We start from the raw sequence: 20754 nt of genomic DNA on the forward strand, positions 1-20754 counted from the left end.
CTACTGCCTCACTGGTGTACACTTATGGAAGATCTAGGTAATTTGCTCATGTCTCATACTGGGTGGACATGGAGTAGCCTGCCCATGAAAATGGGAGCTGGGACAATCATGGGAGACAGTTATGGTGCCTACTTAAGGGGACATTTACCAAATAGCAGCAAAGAATTGTGGCACAGGCATTTCTTGGGCTTCCAAGAGTGGCTCATGTAACACCGTTGTTCCATAAGCTGCATTGGCTGCTTCTGTGTGTAATTCCATGTGTTGGTAGTCACCTTTAAAGCCCTTCATGTGCCCAGACTATGAGGGATCAACTCACCCCAAAGGGATTGCCCCACTCCACCCATGCATGCAGAGGAGGCATGCTGCAGGCTCCATCGGACTGAGTATTCTAGGATCCAAGAGAAGGGCCTTCTCTGTCATTTCATCTGCCCTTCAGAACATCTTGCCCCTTGGAGTGAAGTCAGCCCCAACCCTCCTGATCCTTCTGTAAGAGCCTAAAGACCTGCCTCTCCCAGTTAGCTTGGGGCCCCAAGGGGGGGAGTATCGCAGTAAAGATGGTTGATAGTTTAACAACAGATCCTACTTCCTCCCATCCTTCTCCTGCTCTCTCCATCTTTTAATTGGGCCGCAGCATTTGATTCTTTATAGCATTTTATTTATGTTTTTTAATTTTAGCATAGCTTTTATCTTTTTAGATTGTCTGCTGCCCGAAGTTACGATAGTTAAGATGGGTAGCCAATAAATTTTACAAATTTATTTATTTATTTATTAGATTTGTATGCCGCCCCTCTCCGTAGACTTGGGGCGGCTCACAACAGCAATAGAACAATTTATAACAAATCTAATAATTTAAAAACATTTTAAAAACCCCATTATTAATCAGACATACATACAAACATACCATACATAAATTGTATAGGCCCGGGGGAGATATCTCAATTCCCCCATGCCTGGCGGCAAAGGTGGGTTTTAAGGAGTTTACGGAGGGTAAGGAGGGTGGGGGCAGTTCTAATCTCTGGGGGGAGCTGGTTCCAGAGAGTTGGGCCCGCCACAGAGAAGGCTCTTCCCCTGGGACCCGCCAAACGACATTGTTTAGTCGATAGGACTCGGAGAAGGCCAACTCTGTGGGACCTAATCAGTCGCTGGGATTCGTGTGGCAGAAGGCAGTCCCAGAGATATTCTGGTCTGATGCCATGAAGGGTTTTATAGGTCATAACCAACACTTTGAATTGTGACTGGAAATTGATCGGCAACCAATGCAGACTGCGGAGTGTTCGTGTGACATGGGCATACCTGGGGAAGCCCATGATTGCTCTCGCAGCTGCATTCTGCACGATCTGAAGTTTCCGAACACTTTTCAAAGGTAGCCCCACGTAGAGAGCGTTACAGTAGGCGAACCTCGAGGTGATGAGGGCATGAGTGACTGTGAGCAGTGAGCCCCGGTCCAGATAGGGCCGCAACTGGTGCACCAGGTGAACCTGGGCAAACATCCCCCTCGCCACAGCTGAAAGATGGTTCTTTCAATAAAGAAATATAGAAATCCAGTTAGTCCTAATGCTGATACAGTCTGCCATCACTGCATTTGGTTGCAGGGGTGCAGTGGTTAAGAGTGCAGTACTTCAAGCTGCTGCTGCTGACTGCTGGCTGTAGTTCACCAGTTCAAATCTCATCAGGCTCAAGGTTGACTCAGCTTCCATCCTTCCGAGTTGGGTAAAAATGAGGACCCAGATTGTTGGGTGCTGTGAAGTGGATAGAGCACCATCCACTGATGCCTGGACTTCAGAACAATTCAACAGTCTTGAATGTAGTTACTAGTTCTTTAACCGATTTCTTACCTTGGGATAATATATACTTTATTTGTTTTATATCTAAAAGGGGGATTTGGCTAATGTCTGTACCTCCTGCTTAATGAACAAGTTTGAGATATAGCATGCAGATGGATAAATGGGTACCTAAAGCAAGACTCTGGTTAAAGATCTTTGCCTTGTTCAAAGTTGAGTAGATGACAATAGAAGTATGAGCAGTGAGGAGAAGGAGAGATCCTTGCTTCAGATGGGGTCCTGGAAATGATATCCAAGAAATAACTTTCCAATAGTAGTTTGCATGATAGTTGGACAAGAAACTGCAGCTATTGTGGCAAACATCCATTTCACACCTAATAGTTTATGTGCTTTGCAGATGTCTACGCAGAGCTGTTGTAGCATTAGCAGTAATGGCAAACTATGCTTTTATAGATGAGGTTTTGTCTTTATTTATTTATTTTTTATTTATTTATTTTGTCCAATACACAATGAGGGTTTTAGTGGGTATATATCTATATACACATAGTAAAATACATGATGAAAGTTATAGAGGAGATACTCATAGTAAAATATATCTAAGAAAGAATAGAAAAGAAGATATAGTAATAGAACATATCAATGAAAGAATAGAGATATAGGAATAGAAGAAAGGTATAGGAGATATAGGAGAGCAATAGGACAGGGGGCGGAAGGCCCTCTAGTGCACTCATATTCGCCCCTTACTGACCTCTTAGGAATCTGGATAGGTCAACCGTAGATTATCTAATGGTAAAGTATTGGGGGTTTGGGGATGACACTATGGAGTCCGGTAATGAGTTCCACGCTTCGACAACTCTGTTACTGAAATCATATTTTTTACAGTCAAGTTTGGAGCGGTTAATATTAAGTCTAAATCTGTTGTGAGCTCTTGTGTTGTTGTGGTTGAAGCTGAAGTAGTCACCGACAGGCAGGACATTGCAGCGTATGATCTTGTGGGCAATACTTAGATCTTGTTTAAGGTGTCTTAGTTCTAAACTTTCTAGGCCCAGGATTGAAAGTCTAGTCTCATAGGGTATTCTTCAAAAGGAAAAATGGAATCTTGTTTTCCTTTACTCTTGCTGTTTGTATAATATTTGATTATAGGTGCAATTGTGTGACGTGAGCACTCTCAGACTGTCTGAAATAATAACACATCAATTTTAAGTGTCTGGAAGTTTTAATTTGCATAGTAAAGGCAAGAGGTTATGTGGACAGCATTTGTTGGCTGCTTAAATCAATTCAAGGGTCAGCTGACCCCCTGCTTTCTTTTTTATATCCCACCGAAAACATTTCTTTTCTGCATAACTCAGGACATTCCCATTTCAATAGCTGATTGTACTCTCTCAGTTTTTTCTCCTAATAGAATGCAAGTATTTAAAACTTGTGCGTATCCTCCAGTTCTTGGCCAGGATGCAGGAAGTGCCAAGTGCTGCCTCTTACATTGTTTTCAATAAAGGTTTTAAATAGCTCTGGATGCTCATTAGTTTGTGTTCCCAGGAAATACAGCGACTTATGATTGGCTACTGTTTACAAAGCCACAGCTGTGTTAGTTTATTTCGCGCAGAAAATTGCCACAAAAAGTCAGAAATTTGAGATACTAATAATACTTATTGTAATCACTAAGAAAAAAAAGATGTCATAGTTATGGTATCTCTAGTCATATAAACAAATAACTAAAAACAGCTGAATGCTGAACACTCTAACTGTACGGAGACCCACGCCTAAAAGTTTGTATGTGTAAATAGAACAAGATATTACTTACCTTCTAGAACATATATTCTAGAACGTTTGTACCAGACAGGAATAAAATCTCATACTTCACTTTGTCAAACTTTGTTTTGGTAAAGATATCCAGAATCCTAATTGTTATAATTGATACTCCATTATTAAAATAGTTTTAAAAACAAAAATATATTACCTTTTCCTCATTATGCATATTTACTTATGTACTTATGTACTTACTTACTTACTTACTTACTTACTTACTTACTTACTTACTTACTTACTTATTTATTTGATTTTTATGCCGCCCTTCTCCTTAGACTCAGGGCGGCTTACAACTTGTTAGCAATAGCATTTTTTAACAGAGCTAGGATATTTCCCCCACAATCCCGGTTCCTCATTTTACCCACTTCGGAAGGATGGAAGGCTGAGTCAACCTTGAGCCGGTGATGAAATTTGAACCGCTGATCTTCAGATCTACAGTCAGCTTCAGTGGCCTGCAGTACAGCACTCTACCTGCTGTACCACTCTGGCTCAAATCAATTAAGGATAACAAAAGTTACTATGTAATAACTCCAACCACTTAATATCAAATGTGTAATATGGCAAAAAAGTCTTTGCGTTGTTGCTTTGGTGTAGGTATTCTAAGGAAAAAAGTTTAAAATATAACGTAAGAAAGTATAACAGCATTTGATATTCTTCTTAATAATTCTTAATATTACTACATCTAGAAAAAGAAACAAAAATTAAATTTGTAAATAGTGTCTAATTTTTCAGTTACAAGTGTAAATATATTATGGTACTTTTGGTTCCTTCCTCCAAAATGTTTGGCAAAGTGACATGAAGTTTTCATACATCCTTATATTTATTATGAGTGCAGATAATACTTTTTTTGGAAATTTGCTTTTTATTGCTAGAATAAATGTTATCCATAGCATAGTGCTTGAAAGCAAACTCGTCTGGCAGGTTTTTTTGCTGTGTTAAGCTGTAAAATCTTTAATTAACCACTGGAAATGTGAACTTTACTTTGAATTGGCACTGAAAATCTTTTATTATGGTTGTCATAACCATCTTTTAGATTATGTGATGAAGTACATCCATGTACAAGTGCCTACCCAATGCCAAAATACTTTAATTTATAGAATGGTCTATGAAAACACATGCATTATTTGACAAGGCAAAGAACTGCCTATCACTTAGAAGAGCTCTAATTAGAAAAACACATAATTACCATGTGCTCTGTTTCCTGCCCCATATAATAAAACTACTAAGGCTTAGATCGTTTCTATTGTCAAAGAACTGATAAATAAAATAATATTCTCTACCAAAATTATTATAATGGTGTGTGAGAAGCTATGTAATTTTGTGTTAGAAAAATGGTTTCTCGATTAGGCCTCTTCCAGATGCGTTAATTTACTTATAGCTCCTAAAATCAGTTTAAATCTGCAGAAACCTTGCTGCTGATAATTTAGGCATATGTCTCATTCAGAACTTACTGTTCCTTATGAAGACTCTTAACATTTGCTTTAATATATAGTTGCAATCACATTGGAATGATTGTCATATGTAACCTTCCCCGTCAGCTTCACCAGAAAGTCAATGGGAAGGGAAGGTCACAAGTTGTAAAATTCCCCAACTCATGCACCCACCCTCTAGCTCAATGATGGTGAACCTATGGCATAAGTGCCACTGGTGGCACGCGGAGCCATATCTGCTGGTACACGAGCCATTGCCCTAGCTCATCTCCAACATGCATGTGTGTGCCAGCCAGCTGATTTTTGGCTTGCAGAGAGGCTCCGAAAGGGCATTTTTTGGTTCCAGAGAGCCTCCAGGAGGATGGAGGAGAACGTTTTTACCCTCGCCCGGCTCCAGGGAAGCCTTCGGAGCCTAGGGAGGGTGAAAGATGAGCCTACTGGGCCCACCAGGAGTTGGGAAACAGGCCAGAGAGCCTCCGGAGGGTGGTGGGAGCTGTTTTCGCCCTCTCCAAGCATTGAATTTTGGGTATGGGCACTTGCGCTTGTGCGCCCAAGGGGAAAAAGGTTCACCATCACTGCTCTAGCTCCTCTGTGTCCACATCAGCCATTTGTGCATCCTGCATACCCTTGCATTCTTTCTGGTCAAAGAAATGGTGTCTCCTCAAATCAGTAATTTAGATTTCCATTATATTTTATTTTTCATTCGTTGAGATTAAAATAGGATGGTACTGAAGCCTGGAGGGAGGGGCATAAATACAGCAAAGAGTATATACCTGTCATGGCGAACCTATGGCACGCATGTCAGCGGAGCCATATCTGAGGGCATGTGAGACATTGCCCCATGGCAGCTCCAGCATGCATGTGTGTGCTGGACAGCTGATTTTCAGCGTTCTGGAGGGTGTAGGAGGCCATTTTCACCCTCCCTAGGCTTCAGGAATCTTTCCTGAAGCCCGGGGAGAAAGAAAAACTGCTCAACGGGCCTACCGGAAGTCTGATTCCTGCATACATGCACCCGGAGAGCAGGGGCAAGCAGCACAGGGGTGGAATTGTGCACACATGCACAGGGGAGAGCATTGCATTATGGGTGTGGACATGCACATGTGCATCTTTTTGGCACCCAAGCGAAAAATGGTTCACCATCATTGGTATATCCTATAGTTATTGTACTGTAGTTGGAATGTATATTCTGTTCCCTGATTCCTCCAGTGTGATTACATATTTTTATTTATTTTTATTTATTTATTCATTTGTCCAATACACAATACATATGGAAGAGAATAGACATGAAGTAATATATATAAAGATAATATGTAAAAATAGAGGAGAAGATATATGAAAGGAAGAAAATATATATGATATATGAGATAGAGGAAAGACAATTGGACAGGGGACGAAAGGCGCACTAGTGCACTTATGTACACCCCTTACTGACCTCTTAGAAACCTGGAGAGGTCAATCGTGGAGAGTCTAAGGGAGAAATGTTGGGGGTTAGGGGTTGACACAATTGAGTCCGGTAATGAGTTCCACGCTTTGATAACTCGATTGTTAAAATCATATTTTTTACAGTCAAGTTTGGAGCGGTTCGTATTAAGTTTGAATCTGTTGCATGTTCCCCTATGTTGTTGCGGTTGAAGCTGAAGTAGTCATTGACCGGTAGGACGTTGCAGCATATGATCTTGTGGGCAATACTCAAATCGTGTTTTAGGCGCCGTAGTTCTAGGCTTTCTAGGCCCAGGATTGTTAGTCTATTTTCGTAGGATATTCTGTTTCGAGTGGAGGAGTGAAGGACTCCTCTAATAACACCATTGACTAAGGAAATAAATTTACCCTGGCATGATTTACTTGCAATGAACTCATGCTGGTTGCTGTTGATTGTGGTGTGCCTACCCAAAGTATTGCTTGATAATATGAAGGATATAAGATGATCAGCTGAGAAGGTTTCTTTTCCTTCTGAAGATGTGACCATTGTTTCTCCTGAGACATCAGTTCCCTTCAAGAGTTCTCAGAGAGGACCAAAGTTCTTAGGGATTGGGCGGCATAGAAGACAAATAAAATAAATAAAATAAAAACAAACAAACAAGCAAAGCTGTTTCTGTGGTCATATTCTCTAGTCAGGGTATCCGGGGGAAAGCATTTAGAAATTCCCTGATATTTATTTATTTATTTTTATTTATTCATTCATTTGTCCAATATACAAATACATAGGAAGAAAAATAGACATGTGATAATATAAAAGAGGGTGAAAGAGAACTTAGAGGAGAGGATATATGAAAGGAAGAGAATATATAAGGTAGGTGAAGGAAAGGAAAGACAATTGTACAGGGGACGAAAGGCACACTAGTGCACTTATTTACGCCCCTTACTGGCCTCTTAGGAACTTGCAGAGGTCAATCGTGGAGAGTCTAAGGGAGAAGTGTTGGGGCTTAGGGGTTGACACAATTGAGTCAGGTAATGAGTTCCACGCTTCGATAACTCGATTGTTGAAATCATATTTTTTACAGTCAAGTTTGGCGCGGTTCGTATTAAGTTTGAATCTGTTGCGTGCTCTTGTGTTATTGTGGTTGAAGCTGAAGTAGTCATTGACTGGTAGGACGTTGCAGCATATGATCTTGTGGGTAATACTCAAATCGTGTTTTAGGCGCTGTAGTTCTAAACTTTCTAGGCCTAGGATTGAAAGTCTAGTCTCGTAGGGTATTCTATTTCGAGTGGAGGAGTGAAGGGCTCTTCTGGTGAAATATCTTTGGACATTTTCAAGGGTGTTGATGTCTGAGATGTGGTATGGGTTCCAGACAGATGAGCAGTAGTCTAGGATGGGTCTGGCAAAAGTTTTGTAGGCTCTGGTGAGTAGTGTGAGATTGCCGGAGCAGAAGCTGCGTAGGATCAGGTTAACAACTCTAGAAGCCTTTTTGGCGATATTGTTGCAGTGGGCTTTAGCACTTAGGTCATTTTATGCATATTTTCATTTCTTTTGCCTTTTGCTTCTTCTGACATGCATCCAAACTGCACTTCCAAAAGAGTGATTGGTCATGTATTCTTTTTATTATACGCAGAGGAGCTTTCTGAATTTGCGAAAAATGAAATAACGTCTTAGTGTTACAAGTGATGCAAGTTGAACTTGATTCCTGCTGACTTTAGAGCTTACTTTGTAGAGCTTTTGTCAGGAATATAGAAGTGATTTGCCACTGCCTTTCTGCAATCTATTTTTTTTCCAACTTCGCTATCTAAACTGCAGCCCTGATATTCCTTGGAAGTACCCTCCAAATACTAACCAGGCTCAACTCTGCTTATCTTTCAAGTTTATATGAAGAAGTCATCCAGCTGCTATAGTCTGCTGAGGCCCAACTGATTTATAAAAATTATAAAAATAAGTATTTAAAATTAAAATGAATTATATGCCCAAGCAAATACATTAATTGGAAAAAGAAAGGAAGAAATGCTTTTGTTGTATATAAACATTTTCCTGGCTTTATTTTGTATCTGTGGTTTGGTTTGGCTTCTTTCATGCTTGTCAGCTCAGTTTCTCTTTCAAGAACCAAATTGTTCTTTTTTTTTTCACAACCCAACAGCTTCCCAAGTTCCTAATATTTCAAGACAATATTGCTTACACTGACTAGAAATTTTGGAAATGGCTGTTCCAGTCTACTGACAGACACAATACTTAAGATAACTGCTCTCTTACATGTGTCTTAATATTGCTAGGTCTTGCTATTTAACAAGGCCCCTCAAACTTTTTAAACATGGGGCCAATTCACAGTCCATCAGACTGTTGGCGGGCCAGACAGGCTAGGTGGGCATGGCTAGGCGGTCATGTGATGGTGGGTGTAGCTAGTTCATGTGACTAGGTGGGTGTGGCCAATTTAACGGTCCATTAAACAATACACACAAATTGAATTTTAATTTGTTTTGCTCCTGGGAGCATTTGTTTGTATATTGCTCTTTTGGTTGATTTTTCCTTTTTGCTAGATCATTTTTTCAGTTCTAGGAGCCTAGTGGTCCATTTCAGGAAACTCAATTTTGTAGCAATTCTTAATTGTTTTAGCTCCTCTCCTCTCTCTTTCTCTCTCGCTCTCTCTGTATCTTTCTCTATCCTCTGGAAGCGGGGGAGGTATACCCCATTTTTCACCTCCCGCCTCCAGCAATATTTATTTATTTATTTATTTATTTATTTATTTATTTGTGTGTGTGTGTGTGTGTGTGTGTGTGTGTGTGTATATACACACACACACCGCCCTTCTCCGTAGAGACATGTTAGCAATAGCACTTTTTAACAGAACTAGGCTATTGCCCCCACAATCCGGGTCCTCATTTTACCCACCTCGGAAGGATGGAAGGCTGAGTCGACCTTGAGCCGGTGATGAGATTTGAACCGCTGACTTTCAGATCTACAGTCAGCTTCAGTGGCCTGCAGTACAGCACTCTACCTGCTGCGCCACCCCGGCTAAATATTCTGCAGGCCCAAATTGTTGGCCTTACCTTTCAGTTCCAGCCTGTGGGGCTTGCGAAGGTAAATCCTGTGCTCGGCCAAAAGGTGGGTAGAGCAGCCTCACGGTCCTGCACAGACCAGATTAATGGCTTTGGTGGGTCACAGTTTGAGGACCCGTGGTATCGAAGAATCTTTTAAATGTATTCATTTATTAATAAATATAAATGGCCACCCATCTTAAGTAAATAACCCCTGTTAGTTAGCACCAATTTACAAAAAAAAAAAAGTTAAAATACTCCAATTCAAGGTAAAATTCCAAGGCACCATATAAAAAGTTCACAAATTTGCGCTAATGCCCAGGATAAAATGTCAAATCACAATGGCCTTCTAGAAAACCTAAATTGGGGACCTCTGAATTTCAGGGAGGATGCTGTTGCATAGGATAAACTTTATGGAAGAGAGAAAAGATGCATTTCCTCTGTTCCTTCTATGATTATAACTAACAATGATTTGCATCTCAATTAACTTCTATCCAGATTGCATCAAAACCTTTTTATTTATTGATTGATTTTGTCCAATACACAATGAGGGTTTTAGTTGGTATACACATAGTAAAATACATAATGAAAGTTATAGAGGATATAATCATAGTAAAATATATCTAAGAAAGAATAGAAGAGAAGATATAGGAATAAAACATATCAATGAAAAAATAGAAGAAGTGATATAGGAATAGAAGAAAGGTATAGGAGATAAACCTTTCAACCTGGATATGCATGTGCTCTTTTACTTGCAATGCATACTGTATATTCTACATTTTTAATATATTTGTTGTTTTGCTACTGTCCTTTAAAATGGAAAATGTTTTCTACATTTCGAGCTGTACAACAGTCTCTTCTGAGTACTTTTCAGATATTTTTGACTACTTTTCCCATCCTAACCTTGTATTCTATGGATGATAAGAGTTTTAGCACTAGAGTGCCTTCCGTCCCCTGTCCTATAGTCTCTCCTATATCTCGTATTTCTTTTCTACTATATCCTCTATAACCTTCATTGTGTATTATTGCGTATTGGACAAAATAAATTAAGTAAGTAAGTAAGTAAGTAAGTAAGTAAGTAAGTAAGTAAGTAAGTAAGTAAGTAAGTAAGTAAGTAAGTAAGTAAGTAAGTAAGTAAGTAAGTAAGTAAGTAAGTAAGTAAGTAAGTAAGTAAGTAAGTAAGTAAGTAAGTAAGTAAGTAAGTAAGTAAGTAAGTAAGTAAGTAAGTAAGTAAGTAAGTAAGTAAGTAAGTAAGTAAGTAAGTAAGTAAGTAAGTAAGTAAGTAAGTAAGTAAGTAAGTAAGTAAGTAAGTAAGTAAGTAAGTAAGTAAGTAAGTAAGTAAGTAAGTAAGTAAGTAAGTAAGTAAGTAAGTAAGTAAGTAAGTAAGTAAGTAAGTAAATAATTAAATAATTAAATAATTAATTGATTGGGAAAACCTTTATAGAAATACTATACTATATCATACCATTTTTGAGAATACCCAGGAGAACTTTTTTAAGCCACCACTTTATTCTAAAATTCTTAATTTAAATGTCAATCATTTGTAAAGGCATTTCATTTCCAGATTGCAAAAGTTAAAAGTATGTTTCTGTGCTTTTTCAAGCTGACTAAATCCTATTATGAATCAGAGTTAGGATGTTTGTTACATTGCTGATCTTTCCAGAAAAAAACCTTTGCTGCATAAACCACATAATAGCATGTTTAAATTGTGAATTCAATGGTGGATTAGTATAAAAAGTGTCTTTCTGTGTGTCTGTGTATGTGTGTATTCATCCTTTTCACTCTATTCTACATTAGATGAAATCCAGAGTGACATAGAAAATGCTAGATACTTGCAAATAATCCCTGGGCTTCAAATAAGGCAGACAATAAACAAGTCTATAATAGAGTTACAGCTTCCGTAGACCCCATCTGTTTCAAAATAGCCCTAATTCTGCTTACTATGCGGAATGTTTTGTTGACTGGGGTTTGGCCTACTTTCTCTAATGTGCTGCCTGTGAACCTCTGGAGACATCTGCTGGAAGAGGGGAAGCAGGACCTGAGAGAGAATTCCTAATTTACTGGAACAGTGATTGTTAATTTGTTTAAAAGCTATAAAAATGTCTCCTACATATTAAATGTATGCTTGGTTTTTAAAAAAAAAAAATTTATTCACCCAGAAACACAGTTTCCTTCTCTTGGGGAAAACAAAAGTGATTCTGAGACAATTACTGGTAATGAGTGCATAGGGGTCTCTCTTAATATGTCCTCCATTTTTGCTTCCACGTTATGGTTAAATTTTATTTTTATTTATTTATTTATTTTGTCCAACACACAATGAAGGTTATAGAGGATATACCCGAGTGAAATGTATTAGAGAAAGAATAGAAGAGAAAATATAGGAATAAAATGTATCTATGAGAGAATAGCAGAAAGGATATAGGTATAGAAGAGAAGATATAGGAGATATAGGAGAGACTATAGGACAGGGGATGGAAGGCATTCTAGTGCGCTTATCTACACCCCTTACTGACCTCTTAGGAATCTGAAGAGGTCAACCTTGGATAGTCTAAGGGTAAAGTGTTGGGGGTTAGGGGATGATACTGGGGAGTCTGGTAATGAGTTCCATGCTTCAACAACTCGATTACTAAAGTCGTATTTCTTACAGTCACGTTTGGAGCGGTTAATATTAAGCTTGAATCAGTTGTGTGCTCTTGTGTTGTTGTGGTTGAAGCTGAAGTAGTCTTTGACAGGCAGGACATTGCAGCATATGATCTTGTGGGCAATACTTAGATCATGTTTAAGATGTGGTGGCTCAGTGACTAAAACACTGAGCTTGTCCATAAGAAGGTTGGTAGTTCAGAGGTTCGAATCGCTAGCGTGTAACGGGGTGAGCTCCCATTACTTGTCCCAGTTCTGCTAACATAGCAGTTTGAAAGCACATTAAAAAATGCAATTACAAAAATAGGGACCACTTTGGTGGGAACGTAACAGCACTCCATGCGCCTTTGGCATTGAGTCATGCTGGTCACATGGCCATGGAGATGTCTTCGGACAGTGCTGGCTTTTTGGCTTAGAAACGGAGATGAGCAATGCCTCTAGAGCTGGAATTGACTAGCACACATGTGCGGTCAGAATTATTGCCATTAAGAGATAATTCTTTGTCCCAATCATCAAAGTCCAGTACACTGCTACAAAGTGCATTTTTTATCAGTGTGCTGGATGAAACTGTTGGGGGTTGCAGTTTAATTGATCCTGGAGAATACCGGTTTTGAAAGGGTTCTTTATATAATGAAAACAAGGACAATATAAACAATCAGAAAGCATTGATTTCTTGATCTTGAAGGAAGAAAGGATGGAAGAAGATTTTACTTTGATCTGTATTGTTTAAGGCCTCTGACACCAGAATGGAAGTGAATTCACTTTCATATTGTGTTCTCTCTTTTTTTCCCCTGAGACTGGTTGCATTGAAGCCCAGTCTGGGAACATTAAAGCCAGAAGTTATTATACACCTTTAAGAAAGTGCTATGGTGGTGTTAGCATTTCCAATGTTTCGGAGACACGGTTTAGTTTAAATAACAACTAGGAAACGTAAGATAGGATAACTCACCTAACTCTGTTATAGACGAGAATTGTTAAAAGGATGGCAGGTTGGTTATCGTGTAACACTCCATTTCCAATAGTAATAGGGAGGCTAAAGAAGTATATAATTCAATCTTTCCCAACCTAGTGTTCTTATGCATTTGACTTCCAAATCCTAAAATTTAGAAGTGCTTGTAGTAGAATGCATAATGATTATCCCCAGAATTTGCTTAACTTTTCTGCTAGGTCTTTTAATTAGTTCTATCTTACAAACACTCATATATATTTTTATATATGTTAATAAAGCGTAAATAAACGGTTAATATATATTAACCGCTCCAAACTTGACTGTAAAAAATGTGACTTCAGTAACCGAGTTGTCGAAGCGTGGAACTCATTACCGGACTCCATAGTGTCATCCCCAAACCACCAACACTTTACCCTTGGATTATCCACGGTTGACCTATCCAAATTCCTAGGAGGTCAGTAAGGGGCTAGTATAAGTGCACTAGAATGTCTTCCGTCCCCTGTCCTATTGCTCTCCTATATCTCCTATACCTTTCTTCTATTCCTATATCTCTTCTTCTATTCTTTCATTGATATGATCTATTCCTATAACTTCTCTTCTTTCTTAGATATATTTTACTATGAGTATATCCTCAATAGCCTTCATCATGTATTTTACTATGTGTATACCCATTAAAACCCTCATTGTGCATTGGACAAAATCAATCAATAAATAAAAAATGGCCCTTTTTAAAGCTACCATATTAAAAGTAAAAACACAATATTTAATCCTAATGTATAGATTGTTCCTATAATAATTTTTACAATTATTAACTGCAATAATTCAGCAGCTTTATGTTCCCTGCAAATTCTTCATACTTCTTTTGGGAGGCTTGTTTTTGAATTGAGATATAGTCATGGTGGCCCAGTGGTTAGAATACAGTACTGCAGGCTGCTACTACTGACTACCGGCTGCCAGCAGTTCGGTAGTTTGATTCCCACTGGCTCAAAGTTGACTCAACCTTCTATCCTTCCAACATTGATAAAATGATGACTCAGATTGCTGGGGAAAATATGCTGATTATATAAATTATTTAGGGAGGGCTGTAAAGCACTGAAGTGGTATATAAGTCTAAATGCTATTGTTATACTGCAATTTAGTTAGCAATTTCTGTTGATTTCTTTTTTTTCAAAATAACAAACAAAAATGAACTTGTATGACCAAAAAAAACCCCAGTTTCATTATTTCCTATGGAAATGCCCTAAAACAATAGAAAAATATTATTCCTGAGAACACAGTCCCCAATTGAGCTTCTGAATACAGAAGAAAAGGACTGTGTGTAGATGTTTCACAATATGCATACATTTTGGATGATGTCCAAGGATTGGAAGTTTCAGATCAGTGTAGATCATTTTGTAAAAGGAATATTATCTTAGAATTCTAAAAGAGTTGATGTTCGTATTTCATTTCAATTTAATATATTAACTATAGAAATAAATATGGGCTTGATTCAATGTTAGAAAAATGTATATTAAATTTGTCTTTTGACATTTTTTTTTGGTTTGGTCTTACAGGCAGCAATACAAGGCATTACACCAGTGAAAGGAGGACATATGGCTTCTGGTTTTCACCAGACGAACTATCAGCTGAGGAACTCAGAAGGCAGAGACTTAATAGATTTGAGAGGTGGCAGTAGTCTTAAAGTACTGTATATATATAAAGGGCTCTTCATAGCTGTCATAACATGGGGAATATTGTTCATTTAAACCATGCATTTTGATTTCACAAAATATATATCATGGAGACCACATGAAGCTATCTGTGAGTGAAAAAGATGGACCTGCTTGGCACACAAGACTACCAAATTTAAAAGCGAAATGCAAAAATACAAACTAAATATGTTAAAAAGTTCACCACGCCATTTAAAATTCTATAGCTACCATGTGTGTGTGTGTGCGTGTGTGTTTGTTTGCATGAATGATGGATTGATTCAGTGGCTAAAACGCTGAGTTTGTCTATCAAAAGTTCGGCAGTTCAGTTCGAATCCCTAGTGCTGTATAATGGTGTGAACTCCCGTTACTTATCCCAGCTTCTGCCAACCTAGCAGTTCAAAAGTACATTGAAAATGCAAGTAGAAAAATAGGGGCCACTTTTGCCAGCTACATGACCGCAGAAACATCTTCGGACAGCACTGACTCTTCAGCTTCCGACAGCACTGACTTTGAAATGGAGATCAGCCCTGGCCCCTAGCGTCGGGAACAACTATCCCGTATTTGTGTGTATTCTTTATTTATACATTATGTCACAGAAGTGAGTATACCCCCACACATTTTGTAAATATTTAAGTATATCTTTTCATGTGATAACCCTGAAGAAAGGACACTTGGCTACAATGTAAAATAGTGAGTATACTTATTGTATAACAGTGTAAATGTGCTGTTCCCTCAAAATAATACAACACACTGCTGGCCACAAAAGTGAGTAGTGTTTAATGGCTGTGTGTTGTGTTATTTTGAGGGGACAGCATGTTTACACTGTTGTACAAGCTGTATATTCACTATTCTGTAAGGTTTACTAACTTGAATTAAAGTTTACAGAATAAAAATTAGAATCAAACATAGATTTGGCCAGGTCATTGAAATACGTGATCCATAATTACAGCACTTTTATGATCTCCAGAAATTACTGAAATTGAAGATACAATGATTTACTGCACATTTAGAATAAGACAATATACAATTTTTAGTATGGATGAGAAAGCAATGGCATAACATGAACAACATATTATTGCTGCTAACTAATTATTTTTTTATGCAAGAAGATGTATTTGTATTTTTTTATTATGTTAAAGAAACCAAAGTTTCAAAACTTTGAATTCTTCCTTCAGTTTAATTTGAAGTAGATTTTGGAATTCTCCTTGATTAATTTGGGTGCAGCCCATTAAGCCTTATTAATTTTATTTTATAAAAACAGCAAAAGTATAGCTTACTACATTTTTAGTTACCAGTATTATGAATTTGTAAATATAAATTAATTTGATGTCCATCCCAGATTTTGCTCCTTTCCTCTGAAATATTTCTCATGGCCTTCCCAAAATTGAGAAACTAATATTTTGTGGAGGTGGGGGGGGGGGGGATTGGGAGTTCTGCCACAGACATAAAAATTCCATGGAATATTTATCATCAGTCATTATGATTTGTGATTGAACTTGTTCTGATTTAAAAAAAAACTTTCTACACTTCACATTTCATTTTATATCAAGTATTTTTTTCTTAAATCATTGTAATATTTTCTACTTGAGATCACTCAGTGCCTTCTCCAATAAAGTATGTATTAAAAATCATATTTTAAGTTTCTTAAAGATTTTTTGAATTTTTATAATATTTTCAATGTTCATACCATGTTTCCCAGAAAATAAGACACTGTCTTATATTAATTTTTGCTCCAAAAGTTGTGCTACATCTCCAAAGAAAGTGTACCATACGGTACACTGATTATGGTACGGTACCTGTCAGTATGGCACCCACACACATAAACGACCGCACTTATATGGTACAACAGTATACTCCTGCTATTGCAGCTTCCGGCCACCAGAGGAACTACAGTCTACGTACTGTAGTGGAGACTGTAATGGCGGTGAGACAGCAGCAGACTGTGTCTGCTGTACTGGCCGGTACAAAGCGATGGAATGGGCCAGCGGAGGACGCCACATTATTACGGTACCGCTATGAACAGCTTTGAATGGTACTGTATGTTTTTCCACCGTGCCGTATGTAAACTTGACTATGCCTTATTTTCGGGGGGTGCCTTATATTAGCAAATTCTGCAAAACCTCTGACATGCCTTACTTTTGGGGTACAGTACATCTTATTTTGGGGGAAACAGGGTAGTACTGTTGTCTATATTTTGTTAATGAACCATCAATGAGCTGCAACTGAGTTCTTTTGTAGGAACCTGGTTGTTTATATCTTATTTACTGTCTAAACCAAGACAAATTATCTCATACTGATTTTGAGCTTCAGAACAGGAACCAGAATTGATCATGGCTCTTCCACAATACGCTTCAAAGATATGCACAGGGGCTGTACCTTTGGGCATTGAGCTTTGGACTCATTAGGGCAGGGTTATGGTGAGCTATCCTAAAGAGAAACAATGAGATTTGAATGGACTTCCTCAATGCTTCCCAGTGTCCATTGTGCCTCTAGATTTTCACCTTAGACAATTGTTTTAAAATGTTAAAATTCAAATTGCAAATCATAATTCCTAAGTCAGTTTGGAAATGTAATACACAGAGCACCAAGATGAGAAAAATAGGTTTATTTTTGTTCAAAAAGTATTCAATATTCACTAGGCATATTTCATGCAAACTTGACATCTGCCGATATTTCGGCGTTGTTCTTGTTCATCTTTGATAGTCCCTGAGATGGGGGATGATAAAAACTGTGTCTCATTGTTCACCGTAGCTAGCCAGAAACTATATTCATTCACAAAAAAGTGACATGTTCCTCGTTGACCCTGACATTCAATGAAAGGTGCTGATCGGAAGTCCTCCAGGCAGCTTCCAGGTGACATAAGAGACTGCCCACCCCCTTGGTCACCAGATCCTGTATGCTGAAAAAAGAAAAAAAATCACCTATGCCATCCAATCATACATACTCAGGAATTACTGCTTTTCTGGATTTCTAATCACATTGCACTCTGGAGCTACAGTTATAAGTTTAATTAGGCTCGAAGCACTGATGTTTAATATGTATTGGGCACTTTTGACCTTCTTAGTATTGGTCCTGAATGAAATCCTAATATGGACTGGAGCTAGTGGAAATGTAGCAATAGGACTTCTGATTAGAGTGCACTTCTAACTAAATGCAGTACAGGAGGTTCAACCAGTAATGGATTCTGAATTAGCTTGCTACCGTTTGGCTCACACACACAAATGCGCATGCATGTCCCGGATGGGTGGGCGGAGCCTCCCACCACCACCACTACCGGTTCTAAGAACCGGTCCGAACCAGGAGCAACCCACAGCAGGGTTCAACATTATGATGATGTTTTTCCATCGTTTTTGAAGAGGACCTTGACATCTTGGGAGGGATGTCAACATTATATACAATATCAAGCAACTCACAGTAAAACAATTCATTGTGAGTGGACAGAGAAAAAAGAATCCCAAATAGCTGCTTATAATATAGAGAAAATCCATTAGTTTCTATGTGTTTTGTAAGTATCTTAGATATTTCAGTACATTGATCTCATTGTAATTGATCTGTAACTCATTACGGTAGAGTGGAAAACTTAACTAATAAATGGTATTGGAATTTTTACATTCCTATAAAATATCGATAATCCTCACTTAACAGCTGCCCTCTTTAACAACTTTTTAAGGTAGTGATAGCATTAAAAAGATTATATTGTATCCTCTCCTTGTGTTTGCAAGTATTGCAGGATACTTGTGATCACATAATCAGGATTTGTGCACATCATAACTAGCAGGCACAATCATTGCAGCGGTATGTGATCATGATTGCCCTTTGCATGTTTCGTAGCTAGCTTCCGACAAGCAGAATTGATGGAGAACCCAGCAGTAAAATCACAAGTTGCAATCATATATTTGACTTAACTGCAGGTGATTCACTTAATGATCATGGCAGAAGTGAAGAAATGTCTGTTGTAGTCATGTTTCGCTGAACAACCATTTTGCTTACCCCTCCCAATTCTAGTCATTAAGTAAGCACTACCTATAAAAAAGGAGGGTCCCAGATTGTTGGAGGTAATATGCTGGCTCTAAACTGCTTAGAGAGGGCTGTAAACCATTATGAATTGGTATATAAGTCTAAGTGCTAGTGCTAATTAGCCTTACCATTAAGAATGAGTAACCTATCCAAAGACTTCTCCAGTTTGGTGGACAAGAAGGAATGGATTGATCTTGACTGTGAACTGCAACGGCTTGGGCAGGAGCTTCACATACTACACATCTACTAATGTAGTGCTCTATTTCTTCATCTGAAAGGGGCATCATGGGCAAAGGAGCTGCACTGGAAAGCCAGTAAGATTTATCATTTCGACTTGCATAGTAGCAGACTTGATTAACATTGCAGTAGGCAAAAGGCATCGTGCTAAACACAGGAAGACAAGATCCAGCCAGACCTAGAAAACAATTGAGATTTAATTACCGATCCAAATATTAGCAATATTAATAATTGCTAGAGTAGATTTATTCCTTATTTCACTTTAGTTCTACAAAACCAATAAGTGATAAGGATTTTGATGCACTTACAGAATTTCTAAACAAAAGCTAACGTGTTCCAGAATAAACAGCTACAGGCATTTATTCATTTTTGCTTACTCTATAGTCTGAATTTTTAAGTGCTATGTAAACAATTTTATTACGATGGAAGTTTAGAATAAAGATTAAATATTTTCATAGCGATACAGTCCATTTGAAGAAAATAAATGTCACATATCAATTTCAAACATTAGATAAGAGTAGAAGGATTCCTGCCTGAATCCCTGAAGAAACAAACCCAATAGTATAAATATTTCTGAGATAAATGAACCAACATATGACACAGACCCAAACCAGGTTTTGCTCAACAAACTACCATACAGGTTTTGATTGCCGATTTATAGAATTCAGCTAATAGGATACAAATTGCACCTCCAGTATTTTGAGAAACCAGAGATATCACTATAACCAAGTCTGTAATTTTGATTATGTACAGTATATTTTGTTATATGTCCTTAATTTTTTAAAATGAAAATAGTGGCACTTGTCCATAGTAAAACATTTAGACAATTCCATATTTTATATAAACTAAAATCCCACAAGAAAATTAGCTCATTTTAAAATGTTTGCAGTAACATCAGGATCGTAACATGCTCTCCAAAACCATGCCTAAAACATTAGTATTGAATGAAGGTGTGATCAGGCATGTAAAATTATTACAAATAAAATCAAAGATGGAACCTTTTGGGCATCCCACCTTCAGCAGAGGCAACCTGATGAAGGTTCAAGTAGGGGAGCAGAGAAAATAGCAATTACATGAAACAAAATGATATTTCACAAAATAGAAAATAGTCTGTATCCAATAACAGCAGGCAGCATAGATTCAGATACCTATGGCTTATAAGAAAAAGTCTGATAACATTTGTTTCTAAATAAGTTTAACAAATGTCATTTATGAAACTGAATGGACAGCCAACTTGTTATTCCTTGTAAGCTGATCTTATTATACCTAATAACTGAGACTTCATAAAAGATCATATATTGGAAGATCCCCAATGTTAGCCTAAGAGAAGAACTTTGGATATTAATACAATTTGCAATAAAAGGGCAAAATGTTACAACTTTTTTTTAGTGAAGATTATAACACTCACCAAGGTCTTGATTATGGGCTTTCTCCTGTCCTTCAAAATACAGCAGGCTGTATCCAGTCCATAATCTTGTCATTCCCTCAGGGCAAAACGGTTCTGTTACTGACTGACTATGCAGAACAAGCAGAAATCCGCTACTCCATTTGGATGTTGATCCTGGTTGCCCTGGAATCCCAGTTTGGCCTGGAGGACCTTAAGGGATGGAGAAAAGGGAGACAAATAAGAACCTACTTAAAAGTTGCTCCTATTTTTTAAATACCTTTCTGGTATCTGTTTGAGAGTGGGTGAGGTGTTTATTCCTAGAATTGAAATCTATCTATCTATCTATCTATCTATC

General features: G+C 37.9%; 2 protein-coding genes across 2 annotated transcripts in view; one reads left to right on the top strand and one right to left on the bottom strand.

Annotated features, from left to right (window-relative positions):
* The window catches only part of RHBDD1 (rhomboid domain containing 1), a 40936-nt gene extending 24547 nt beyond the window's left edge, over nt 1-16389 (top strand). The window contains exon 7 of the mRNA XM_070753308.1: nt 14621-16389. Coding sequence (XP_070609409.1) covers nt 14621-14742 — 122 coding nt within the window. The 3' untranslated portion in view covers nt 14743-16389. The remainder of the gene's footprint in view (nt 1-14620) is intronic.
* Nucleotides 16390-17348: 959 nt separating this feature from the next.
* The window catches only part of COL4A4 (collagen type IV alpha 4 chain), an 82952-nt gene continuing 79546 nt past the window's right edge, over nt 17349-20754 (bottom strand). Inside the window, exons 45-47 of the mRNA XM_070753335.1 lie at nt 20421-20609; nt 18904-19190; nt 17349-17657 (exon numbers count right to left, since the gene is read on the bottom strand). Of these exons, the coding sequence (XP_070609436.1) occupies nt 17394-17657; nt 18904-19190; nt 20421-20609 (740 nt within the window). The 3' untranslated portion in view covers nt 17349-17393. The remainder of the gene's footprint in view (nt 17658-18903; nt 19191-20420; nt 20610-20754) is intronic.

This window comes from Erythrolamprus reginae, chromosome 5 (assembly GCF_031021105.1).
Source record: "Erythrolamprus reginae isolate rEryReg1 chromosome 5, rEryReg1.hap1, whole genome shotgun sequence".
Taxonomy (NCBI): domain Eukaryota; kingdom Metazoa; phylum Chordata; class Lepidosauria; order Squamata; family Dipsadidae; genus Erythrolamprus; species Erythrolamprus reginae.